Consider the following 13,037-nt stretch of genomic DNA (forward strand, 5'->3'; position numbering starts at 1 on the left):
CCTGCCTAAAAACTACACACAGACAGGACCTGAAGTGTGTTTGCAGAGGACTCATGGACACAAACCACTGAGGTTTCTGACTCCAGATCTCATTTATTTCATGTTTGGAAAGGGAGGAATAACCAAACAGACGGATAGTTAAAGCAGAAGTGACACCTGGCAACATTATGAGATTCAAATAGCTCATTCCAGGCTTTCCTCTTTCAGGCCCAAGTTCCATTACTTGCTTCAGTGGTTCTTCTCCCTCGGAGCTGATACTTCAGAACTCAGTGCTTTACGATGGGGCCCCTGAGATGCCTTCAGAGGGCAAGCACTGCCTCATTTGGCTGATGGAGTTAGTTGAAGCAGTTTTAAAAACATCCCTGTCCTTGAACAGGTCACGCAGGAACTCAACAACAAAGCCTAGGGAGCCCCATCCTGAATCAGCCATTCCCTACTGAACTGTGCCACTTCCCGAGTCTCTTCCTTTGATCCCAGCTCTTGTACTTTACATTTGGTGCCACGAGCCATGGCAATACCCTGCTAACACACATCCACTGTGTTGTCTTCTAAACCAGCTTGCCATCTGCTCTGCACAGGACATCCATCCTCGAGTGTGTTGGCTCAGACTGTAAGTTGCAGACACAAAGTTCAGAGGCCAAACCACCAATCCCACCCCACAGCCGTGCTGTGTGTGCTGGGCTCACCGCCTGTGACATTAGCCATGCCCGTTACAACTACTGTGTAAACAGAAAGACATTAATAATAATTTTTAAGTAAGGAGAAAATGCTGAATTTCAAGGCTGAGGGCTCAGGCTCAGACCAGCACTCTGCAGTTTCCCTACCTGCTGACCCAGAAGTTGTCTCAGGAGAGGAGGCGTTTTGCACTGCTGCTTTTTCACTCCTCTGAGCTGACGAAGAATTAAGTTTCTCTTGTCCTTTGACGCTTATTTCTGTTTTGTTACCAACTCCCTTGAAAAGAAAAAAGGAAAAGGTTGTCTTGCCCTGTGTGTCGCTACCAGGTAATAGATCTGCCCTTGAATCTCAGAACAGAAACAATCAATGCTCTCCAACCCAACACATACACAGGATAAATCTACTATGGAGTCACCTCCCTGCAGAACTTTCCACCCCTCTCGATCTCCCCCTTACACACAAGGAAAAAAAAATTCCAGTGACTTTTCTAAACATTACCTTCTCTATAGGGCTTAGGATGAAATAAACACTCTCCAGGTAGAGAGGCAGAAGAAGGAGGCAGAGAAATAGTCCTAAGCCTTTTCCTTACACTGACTGTGGGAAGCTGCTGTGCACCTGAAGGAAGCTCAGAGGCAGAACTTGATTTAAAAGTCTGTTACACAGAATGTAGTTATCACTTTTTAGTACATTATTAACAGTTTTGTCATCTTATCTGTTTCCCACAAAACCATTGATTTTAAGACTTACAGAGAATTTCTGGATTATTTCAACTAGGAAGCTGGAGTGAAACAGCTTTAATAATTTCTGAGTGTTACAAATAAAAATGTGACCATCTGTAAGGAGCTGCTCTGCCACCAGCAAGGCAGTTACTGCCAGAGCTGCACTGAAAGTGGGGATCAGTGCACTGAAAGGTTCAGCTGTCACATCTGTTAGATTTAATCTCTCCATTGAAAGGAACATGGATGGTGAAAGCTTGGTGGACACAGTTCCAGCTCCCCAGTAAGGCAGGCTCAGGATAATTCAGGAACGAAAGGGGGTCACCACACCAACCACGTACCTTGGTGGAATAAACAAACTGATCGATGAGTTTTCCATCCCCAGCAGCATTCTGAAGGGCAAAAACCTGTTCAATTTTAACAACCGGAGACATGTTACATTTCTGCAGATCCAGGTTGTGCATGGTTATTGAGGCTGGGAGGGATTTCCTGGCAGCAGCCGTTTTCCAAGCGATTTTCACGGGAGGTGCCTCCTCCTCCTCCACACTGGACTGCCTCCTCTGGCCCTGTCTCCGTGCCTCGGCGCTGGAAGGGGACGATCCTGCCACCACGTTGGCGTGTTCCGGCTGCGTGTTCAGCGCTGGCTTCGGCCGCCGGTTCTTCTTGGCCTCCGCTTTGGAGGCAGCAGTCTTTTTGGCCTTGGCCAAAGCCTCCTCTGGCTCTTGGTCTATGTAAATGAAGGTGTACTGTTCTATCCTCTCCTCCCGGGTCATCTTCAGTGCCTTCTCAGCATGGGCAATGCCAATGTCCCACTGAGCTCGCTCCCTCTGCGGCCTGGGCTTGCGGATCTTAAGGGACAAGGACAAGCAGTTGATTACACTGAAGACTTTTGCCACCACAGCACTTAAAATGCAATCCTGAGGGTCTTTACAACTGCCAGGCAGCAGACTGAAGTTTGCTCTCCATTTGCAGGGTATTTTTTGACAGATGGACACTGAATTCCCTGCTCAGAGTACAAGCAGACACTCAAGCTGGATCATAAGACCATCACAATTAAGTGTCTGCCCTAAGTTAGGACTTCACTAAAGCCAGGCACAGGCAGTATTCAATCCATAATTCCATTATGAGACAGAATTTATCCTAACTTAGCCACTTTTTCAATCCTCCTTATTTTTCCATAAACACTCTCTTTTCTTTCCACATCAGTATTTTGATCAGCATAAATACTGACTGAAGTAGTTCATCTACACAGTAAGTAATTCCTGTAGCTAACACTTCCTTTCCAATACAACAATGGGAAAGGAACATATCTGCTAGTATTAGGGGTTGGAATAATGTCCTTAAAATGTATTTTCCAAAGAACAGGCTAATAATGAACACACAAGGCCCTGTTTTTATTTAAAATGCTAATATGGATGTAAGATTATCTCCAATGCTCCACGAGGAGCCAACAAAGCGGGTTCAGCTCTCAGCCTTTTCACACGCAAGCCATAAGAGTATGGAAACATTTCCATGATCTTTGTGAGAAACGCTCCTGGCAGGGACAGGGTAAAGCACTGCAGAGTTCCAGAGCTGCAGATGACACAGGACTCCCCACAGCCAGTGCCCCCCATACCTTCTGCTTCTCGGAGTGGTTGCTGGCTTGCTTGGCAGCCTCGGCCAGTAACTGCTCGTACTGTTTGTGCCCCTGGTACTCCCGGACGCGCTTCTCGTGCACCCAGGCCCGCTCGGGCTGGTTGCTGAAGAACTGCACGTGGTATTCCCGGGCACCTGAAAGGGAAAACACCCGTCAGCACTTGTGTCAACACTGCTCTGCTTGTTCAGCTTGAGCTTTTCTGCCCCCCACAGCTCCACTCCTGCTGGCAGAAGTACCTGGCTGAAGTGCAGAAATCCAACGGGGCTGGATCCAGAACAGTTTAAGGTGGAAGATCAGCAAACCCTGCCCTCACTGAACACTCTCACACTGACTTGAGAAAAGCAGAAGCACCCGTGCACAAGCCCAGCGTGCAGAGGCTCCTCTGCAGAGGTGATTTACCAGATGCTAGTTCTGGGATGTCAGGACTGACCTGTTCAGCACACACACAGAACTAACCCCGCCAGGGCAGTGCAAAGATACTTTTAACACAGGAACAGCTACAGACACAGGACACACCATAGCAGAGACCTCCCTCCCTTACCTCTTGTATTAATTTTGGTATGCACGTCAAGCTGGGGATCACATGACACCATGCAAGGCCACCACGGGTACGTCCCCACCTTGGACCAAACCAGGTCGCCAACCTGGAACTTGACGTCATGGGGGGCTTGTGTTGGGAGGGACGGCAAGAGCTGCTGGACCTGCAAGGGAAACACCAGATTAATCCACAGCAGGGGACTCAGAGCACTCAGAGATGCACACAGCACCTACTGGGACCTGGTGTTGTTCTCTCAGGTATCCCTGGGGTTTGAAAATCCAACACAAGAGAAACATTTCTTAAGACTCATGACAGAAAGGAGCTGCACACAGCTGGGGTTTACACAACACAGCCACTGACAAACCAAGACGCAAAAGAGCAGCCCCCACCACTACCCCAAAAACATTTCTGCTTCCTAAATTGGTTAAGAATGTTGCTTTTGAGAAAAAATGAAGCAATAAATCCAGTACAATGAGAGATGCATTAATGCAGCAACGACTAGTAAAAGTTTCAAAGAAATGGCAACTAATTTATCACACAATTTAAGGGATCAGTGGAATAAATAGTCCAAAAATAGTAACATTCTGTAAGTTCCAAAAGTGTTAATTGGTGTATGTACTAACCGGGGTTTCCTCCAGCACGGCTTCTTCTCTTGGTCTCTCTGAGAGCGTGCTAAGCCTCTCGTTTGGTCTCTAGGAAAAGGGTAACAACAAAGAGAAAAAAGGAAAACAAACACAAACAAGGTAAGGGGACAGTAAAACAACACAACAGTGAAACCAGGCAGAAAAAAATTAATCACTGAGAGAAGGGCAACCATGAACCCAGAAAACATGAACATGGTGATTCCTTGTGCCCAATTCAAAACACAGTAACATCACAATCAGAAAATACCTGTTTTCCCCTACACTATTTACATTACAATCACACCTGCATAGAACAATGCTCTCCTGTAACAGGTGACAGAAGAACATACACTCAGGGACAGCAAATCCAAATAACTCCACCTAAAATAATACACAGCTTCAAAAAAAACCTGAGAACTACATGTGAGGATATGGACAGTAACGTGGAGAGTCCCACATAAAACAACCAAAGCTGTACCAAAAGTTGTTTGTTCCTGTGAAGATGATCCCAAGTCACAAGTCTCACACCATTTACCCTAAAGATGACAGAGGTTACACGAAGATGAAGTCATGCAGTGGAAAGCAAAACGGTGGGAGGACAGACCTGAGACTGCCCCGGCCAACTCATACTGAAACCACCAGCAGAAACCCCTGTTCCTGTCACAGCACTCTGTGTCTGAGACAGGGGTGGGTACCACGAAACATTTATTGCAACACCACCTTTGGAAAGGGAAATGGAAGCCACAAGGAGGACAAAAGCAAGACCAAGTGACACAAATGACTAGGAACTCGGAATCTGAGAGAAAAGGTTTTAGTTCAATCTGAGAAAGACAGCAGGCTGGAAAAGACAGGAGATTCCCTTCTTGTGGTGAGCAGGTAACAGAAGCCAAACAGAGGGACAGGCACAGCTTCAGGAGAAAATGGGATTTCCTGGTAATAGGGGGGACAAACTGGTAAAGCCAAACTGACAGTCAGATGTGGGGTGACAGAGTCTGGAGGAGAGGCCAGAAAGCAAGTACAGCCCAAGCATGAGGGAGGTGCCACTTGGGAAGTGCCTCCTGACAGCAGCTGCCAGCAGGACACAGCAGCTCTTCCAGTCACCTCACAGGGGCTCCAACAGCATCTCCAAGAGCAAAAACATCCTGTCCCAGTGCAGCCATGGATGGCTCAGATTTTAAGGGAACAGTCCATTCCAAGTTTGAATGATAATGTTTATTAAGACCTTACTGAGCTTCGTTAGTCAACTATGACACTCAAACGTGGTAGATGCTCAAAATCTCGACACATCACCAACCTGGTGTCTGGGAGGGTCCAACTCCCAGGAGCGAGGAAGAACAGTTATAAACTTGTAAATACTCCTGGTGAGGGTGTGGATGTGAAATCAGCCCATCTTCCATTGAAAACATTACCACCACTATCACTCCATCAAGCACAGGACCCGCTCTACCAGATCAGAGCCCTGATCCCTGCAGGACAGGATCTCCTCCCAAACCTCCTGAAAGCAACAAGCACCAATGGCTTTTTACAAGAAACTCAGCTACGTTCTGTAAGAGCACAGCCCAGTCTGGGCTGGGCAACTTCTGTCCTGGCTGGACACAACAACTTCCCCATTCCTGGCACTCTCCAGCCTCTCTGCCACCCCTTCCTTCAAACCAGCACCACAGAGTGGGCAGGAACAAGCAAGAGAAAAGGAAACAGAAGTACCAAAGTAGCTTATGAAACGGAAAGAAAAAGAAGGAGAGATCAGGGAGGTAACTCGTGTCTTTGCTTCCTGGAATCTCAGTTAACACCACCTGATGTACATCCCCTGGATGTGGACAACATGGTATAAAACCTGACAGGAACAGGAACAGACAGCAATACTGAATCTTCCCAAAGTTTGCTGAGTCAGCTGGTACATCTCATTCCCCTGCTGGTTTAGAATACTCATTTTTACTGGGTCTGCCTATGCTACACAGCTCTTGGTTTTGTACATCACAATATTTAGAATACCTTTCAAAGATTAATTAAATGTCACAGTGCTGAATACCCCCCAGTAACCTGACTTTCCACTGAATAATCCAACACTATTTTGAGAGGCAATTTTAGGAACGCATGTGCTTTTGTCCCAAAGCTCCATCTTCGACACTGGCCAGAGTGTAGCAAGCTCTAAACATGCTAAATCATTAAATAATATTTAGAAAATAATATATAGCCTTTTCTAACACTTATTTTTCATGTGCAGTCTTTTAACCAACACTGTGCTGTCCTACAAACACAGCTCCTGGCAGCCTCATCCTGAGGGTCTGAGGAGTCAGGAAAGCCTCGGGACTCAGTGTGTGCCCAGCCAGAACCAGGACAAGCTCTGCCAGGCTCCAGCAGCACTACCAGGAGTACGGATGGCTGAAGTTAGCATTCCACTTACATTTTGCTCCTCTGGTTCTAATTTTGGAATTTTGTGCGACTTGCGCTCTTCCGACCGGGAAGAGTCGTGCTTGCTACTTTTTTTCCTTTTCTCTTTCCTCCCCTCGTGTTTGGCCTTAGCGTACTCCCTCGCCTGGACTTCGTTCAACAGGTCCCCGCACAGGGAGGACTCAAACAATTCCCTGCCGTTCTGGATAGTTTTGGTTATTTTGAGTTTGATCTCTGGCGAGCCAGTCTTCTTTGGAATCCCCACTTGTGGAGCCGAGGGGGGGGGCGGAGGCGGCGGCTGGGGAGGGGAAGGTTTCTCCAGGACCTCGTGCGGCCTCGCGTTGGAGTTCTCCAGGTGGTAATACTCCGGGGGGCTGAAGTTCCTGACCGTCCCAAAGCCGTTGGCAGAGCCGTTGGGGTACTGAGCGTACGCCTGGTACTTGGCCTGGGGCTCGTACATGCCCATGGCCGGGGGGTACCCGTTGGTGATGGGGGGCAGCTCCTCCGCCGTGGGCGTGGGGTACTGGAAGCTTTGCTGCAGCGCCGGCTCGTACGGCGTCCGGCCCCCATCCTCAGCAATGTCACTGCTGCCATCAAAGGCCTCCTCTTGGCGGATGTTGGCGGAGTCAATGAGTTGAGGTGGTTGCTGAATTGTGTTTCCCATGATCCCTTGCATGAAAGAGAAAGAGAAATCCATTGTTCTGCTCCAGCATCCTTAGCTTTCCCTTTTTCTCATAGGGCCTAGAGGCAGGGGAAGGGAAATAAGAAGTCAGTGTAAATTAAAAAACAATAATTAAGCAAATTAAGCTGTTGAAGAAAAAAGGGATCTCGAGACCAACGTCCCGCTCTCCATTCAGGAACCACCCTCACGTGGATTTAGAAGACTGGTCTTACTGAGTTTTTAAAAAGAGTTACTGACGCATCTTTCACGTGACCACTTTCTTCTTTTCCAAGACATTTAATGAAATATCGGAAGCAGCTATGAGCGCTCAAAAACTGAGCCCAAGTGTTACAAAGTCACAATGGTGCCAAAATCCCACCACTCTCTACAGCCCTCCCAGTTCTGCACTAGGAAGGGTTATTTCAACATGAAGCAGTTGGACAGCACTTTCACCCTCTGGCAAACAGGAGACACAGAGCTCTCCTGACACCACAGTCACTGCAAACTGCACGAGCCAGAAACACCACCTCAAACAACAGAGGAACCTCTTTCCCTCCTCCCTCTCCGATTCCTTGCTAAAATTTGAGGCATAAGCAGCCCTTAGGCCAGGAGGACCTGAGCCATGGGCTGCTCTGACAATGGCACAACGTAAGCAAGTGGGTCACCACCTCAGCTGCTGGAAAACCCCTTTGTGTCCTGCAGCAGCCTCAGATGAAGCTGCCCAACCTCTTCCCTTCTCAGAAAACCAGAGCAGAGTTTGCACTCACTGGCTCTCAGCAGCTACATGAGGAGGGTTATTCTCGTCCCCCTCCCACCTTATTTTAATATAAAGCACTATGTGGTTCTGAGCCTCAGCATCAACCGATCTCCAAACCCTGAGGTTACTCACGGAATGAGATTCCAGCTGAGCACTGGCATACACACCTTCAGAGTTTCAGTGCATACTGAAACACCAAAATCTGACTAAATCAAAGACTTCCAAAACTCAGCTGCTGGCTCGGAGAAGGCATTGGCATTCACCTAAAGCAGCTCAATGTTCAACAAGAAGCAACACAGAGTGACCTGACCTGCAGGTAAGAAACACCTGTTTGCTTCCCACAAGGTCAGTTTAGCCCTTCCAAAGCAAACACAGCCCCATGGTATTTGTTCTGCCTGTGTGGGCACACAGGAGGGTTACTGTGCCCTTTTGGTCTGGGTTTGAAACGACATTAATGCGTCCCACAGACACTTCTTCTAACAGGGATCTCCACAAATCCCTGCCCACGTGGAATTCTCACCCTCCCAAAGCCACGCATCTCAACACCTTAGCTAAGAGCTTTCCATACACAGGGAACTTCCCCCCTCAGAGACTGAAAAAAGCAACTGAAATTATAACAGAACAAGAACTTGATCAGATTTGTGATGCATATTCTGGGGCCTCCACACTCAGATTAAATTGATGTTTACATTCATCTTCACTGCCCTGTGACACCAACTCGGGGCTCATTTGTCACTTCATTTGTAATTAAGACACTCACAACAAAAACACAATAACCAATAACAGCACAAGGCTCTGCAGCAGAATTCACTCATTGCAGGAACTTTTAAACCTCGGGGCTGTGAAAGCATCTCTTCCTCCACAGCTCTGCAGAGCAGCAACCAACACCACTGTCACTGTCAGGGGACGTGGATCTTAGGGGCAGCACGTGGGATTGCACAGCAAGGTCAAAAACCCCAAACCACACCCATTCTGGGAAGAGGAAGTGGAACTGTTTGTACTATTTACCACCAAATTGTTACTTTGCATTTGCCAAACCAAAGAGCAAACAGCAGATTTCCCACCGGGCTTTATTTTTAACTAAACCCAGGTTCAATCTTTTTTCATTCCTGAATAGTTATTAAAAAAATCTTGTCTTGAGAAGCTGTGACAGCACTCCAGGCACATCCACGGCTGGCAGGGCAGAGTCCCACTGGCTGCAGAGGTGGCTGTCAATGCACTTTGTTTTGATACGTGACAGAAGTGTGGATTAATGAACTTCAAAACACTCTACTTACACTGGATTTAGGCGCTACCAGTCAAAGAATATAGCTCTGATTTTCTCCTTTTTCACTCCTTCTGGAGCTCACCTGTGTCACTCAGCCTTGGGGCCAGTCTGTGCTGCACAGTTGGGACACCCAGGCCCGAATTTGTGCCTCAGTAACTGGCTGCAGGCTGAGAACCAGGCCCACAGCTCCACTGAAGTGCTCTCAGCAGCCCCAAAGCACCCGAGGCCACTCTCCTCCCACAGCTCTGACATCACCGAGAGCTCCTTCCTACCCAGTCTCTCCCTGTCATCACTGTTAACACACCCAGACTTTCCCACCCTCCTGCCTGCCCAAAACTCTGCAGCAGTGGATCAGTTCCCAGACGCTGCCCAGGGAAGTGGCATCTGGGCAGCGTTAGTGAGAGGACAGGCCCTGGAGCCACCCAAATAACAGCACACAGGGAGGGATCCTGAGCTCACAGCACTCTCAACATCCAAACCTAAGGAAGGATTGCTTTGCATAATCCCTCCCAAGCATTAATGCAGAGAACACCCCACTGTCACTGAAGAGAGCTGTCCCTGCAGCAGAGCAACGGCACCCAAACCACAGGGGAACGGGATTTCCAGCTGATCCTGCACAAAGGTGTTCCAGAATAAATTCTTCTCACTACACCAGCAATTACTCCATTAACACACAGCATCAGCCTCCTGTGAGCTGCACAATTTGGCTTCCAAACATGACCCACAACAGATCCTGGACTGATACAACACTGGAGCCCAACAGATAAACAGTTTCATCACTTCCAGGTTTATAGGAAATGGACACTTCACAACATGGAATCAACAATGAAACAACTTGAAATCAACACCTTCAAAGCTGCAACTGAATTTCTTAATGAGAGAAAGAGTTTCCTCTTTAAAACTGCGTGTCCTTTCCCAGGGCTGACAGGGACACAAGGCTGTTTACAAACAATGAGACTCTACACAGGGACATTGCTTCAGTAAATATTTTCCTGTTGCCCACGTGAGAGTCACAACTCAAAGTATCAAAGGAAAAGGTAAATGACACAAAACATATAACCAGTACAGGATACAGCAGGTCAGCCCAGTAGAGCACTTCCTTAAGTGAACACTGCTGGTTTCAGTTCCCATTCTGAGCTTCTGAGCTCGACTGAGCAGAGCATGAACAGTCAGTTCCACCTCCAACAGCGAGTGCTCAGTCACGGGAAGGTTTCACAGAGATTATGGATCCACATTTTCACCAAGAACTGCACTCATCTAAAGCAAGTTTTAGCATGAGAATTTTGCAACTTTGCTCTCAGAAAACAAACCTATAGTTCTCAAACCTTGCTCTGGTGCTGCAGGAGACTAAATAACAGATTATCGAACAATTCCAGCCCCACATGATTGCAGCTTTTCCTCCTCCCAGAGAGGGAGTTCCGTGGGTTTGGCTGAGGCTGCCTGTGGCCACAACAGGGAGAGACACAGCAGCTACTGATAAAAGTCCAGTACAGACATACTTTAAACCTTTTTTCACCCTTTTCTGTTGACAATCCCGACGTGGGGTTACCCAGTCCCAGGGAGGTGTTTTACAGATGGCAGGTGTGTGCTGTGAGGCAGGACCTGGCCTGTCAGCTCCCTGAGGAGCTGGGAGCTCTGCTGTGAGTCAGCCCTGTGTGCTCAGAGCACTGTCACTGCCTCGTCACCCTGAGCTGGGCTTTCTATCAACAGGCTCAAAAGCAGAAGTTCCAGGATATCTTTAAGTACAAACACCAACGCAGCTCCTGTCCACACAGACCTAAATCAGAAAGAGTCAAACCTCTGCTCACATCCTACCATCCCTCCCTTCCCTCCAGATGTTCACTGCCATTTTCTGTGCTGTTTCACTCCCAACATATCCAACCTGCACTGCTGCTGGTCCCCTCAAGCACCCAGTCCATGCAGCAACTGCTCTCAGTGGCTGCTCACTGCTGCAGGTGTTTGACAGACAGACAAACAGAGCTGCCTGGCTGGACAAGCCAGGCTGGGCAGGTGTTTGAAGTGATGCAATCCCTCCTGCCCTCTGAAAACCTTAAGCCTGCAGTTCACACACAGCCCTGCATCTCCCTTCTCCCCAGAGCTGAGCATTCCCAGTGCTTCCAGTCACATCAAACACCACCCAGAGGGACACTGTTATCACCTGGAACAGCATCCCGGGGTGTTGGAATTGTGTGAACTGCAGACAGAAATAAACAACTGCTCCTGCTGATCCCTGGGCCCAGCCTGTGCCATCTGCTTTGTCCCACTCTGCTCTGCGTGTCCTCAGCAAATCCCACAGGCAAAGCTCTATTTACACACACTAAGACAACGCCAAGTTTTCACTTGCACAGGATTCCTTAACAGGAAACCTGCAGCCTGTGGATTTCTCCTGACTCCAGCTGGACTGAGCTGTCCCTCCTGGCAGACAGCAGAGATGAATCAGAGGCCTCTTGACAAACCTTAAAGCGTGAGGTGAGGCTGCTTCCCTGTGCACCTTTGAGAAGGTGGTTTGTGTTTGGTTTTTGAATGCCAGAAGAAACAGTCACGTCTGTAACTGGGTTTGATAAGGCCACTTTGAACAAAGTTTCCCACAGTGCCATGGAAAGAAACAACTTGGCCAGCAGAGAAAAGGGGTTTGTCTGGAAAAGGAGCTTAGAGACTCGTCTGGTTTGAGAGCCGCGGGATTCAAACGGGAAACGTGGAGCAAAATCTTTGGTTCTTCAGGGAAAGTCACAGGCTGAGACTGACACGGAACCACAAGGCAGATCTCTGGCAACACCAAACACTGTAATACCACAGCCAGGGCAAGAGCCACAACATGTCTCATGAGAATCACCTCAAACTCAGGCAAAGCTGCCCAACTGCAAAACGCAAAATAAATATGTTTGTATTAAAACAAAACATACAGTCTTTGACCATCATCCTCCACTCTTACCCTGTACCTTCATAAGGCAGACAATCAGGTTTTGGAGCAAAATCTTTTCAAGCAGCTCATTAAAACATTTAATAAAAAAATCTATCCACCAAAGCATTCACTGTTGCATCTCTACAAAAGGCCACTAAACAGTCATTAAACCAGGCTTCAATTTTCCCTTCAACTATGATTACGGGCTACTTCGTGTTGTCCTTTGGGTTGGTTGGTGTATACACAACTACGTTATCATCATTTTTTTTTAACAACAAATTGCACCGAAACGAACGAGCGTATTGACACCCAAACAGAAAGCGGAGCGAGACCACAACAAAGTGCAGCACAAAGCAACAGCACCGAAAAAAAAAACCCCAAACCCAACCCCCCCCCCAACATTCGAGCAACAACAACAAACCCGCGAACGGCAAAACCCTTTTTTCAGGGGGGTGGAGGGAGGTCACCGCTTGGGTGGAACGCCGAGTTTCTGCCCCGCAGCCGGCCGGGGCTCGGCCGCGGGGCCGGAGCGCGGAGAGCGGGGCCGGCCCGGGTGGGTGGGAGACACGCGGGGGTCCCCGGCCCTGCCCGGGGCCGTGCCCGGCCCGGCGCCGCCGCCGCTCCCGCAGTAACATGGCGGCCGCGGCCCCTCCGCCCCGGGGCCGCCGCGGGCCCGCGCTCACCTTCAGTCACTTCCATTCTCACGGCCCCGCCGCGTCCGCCCGGCCCCGCGCAGACAAAAGGCGGCGGCGGGGGCGGCGCGGGGCCTCCGCCTCCTCCTCCTCCCGCCGCACCAGCGAAGGCCGCGGCGGAGCCCCGGCCTCGATTTCCGCGCCCCCGCCGCTGGCGCCGGGCTCCGCCCCGGGGGGGG

General features: G+C 49.0%; 1 protein-coding gene across 3 annotated transcripts in view; it reads right to left on the bottom strand.

Moving 5' to 3' along the window:
* NSD3 (nuclear receptor binding SET domain protein 3) overlaps positions 1-13,024 on the bottom strand; it is a 35,062-nt gene extending 22,038 nt beyond the window's left edge. For 2 of the 3 annotated variants that reach the window (XM_027706379.1, XM_027706378.1), the window contains exons 1-7: positions 12,850-13,024; positions 6,593-7,320; positions 4,189-4,257; positions 3,569-3,728; positions 3,007-3,161; positions 1,733-2,239; positions 825-951 (exon numbers count right to left, since the gene is read on the bottom strand). In XM_027706379.1, coding sequence (XP_027562180.1) covers positions 825-951; positions 1,733-2,239; positions 3,007-3,161; positions 3,569-3,728; positions 4,189-4,257; positions 6,593-7,276 — 1,702 coding nt within the window. In that variant the 5' untranslated portion in view covers positions 7,277-7,320; positions 12,850-13,024. The remainder of the gene's footprint in view (positions 1-824; positions 952-1,732; positions 2,240-3,006; positions 3,162-3,568; positions 3,729-4,188; positions 4,258-6,592; positions 7,321-12,849) is intronic. The other variant, XM_027706380.1, reaches the window with a different exon arrangement.
* Between the last annotated feature and the right edge of the window lie 13 nt (positions 13,025-13,037).

The sequence above is a fragment of the Neopelma chrysocephalum genome, unplaced genomic scaffold (assembly GCF_003984885.1).
Source record: "Neopelma chrysocephalum unplaced genomic scaffold, ASM398488v2 Primary Assembly neopelma1_367, whole genome shotgun sequence".
Classification (NCBI taxonomy): Eukaryota; Metazoa; Chordata; class Aves; order Passeriformes; family Pipridae; genus Neopelma; species Neopelma chrysocephalum.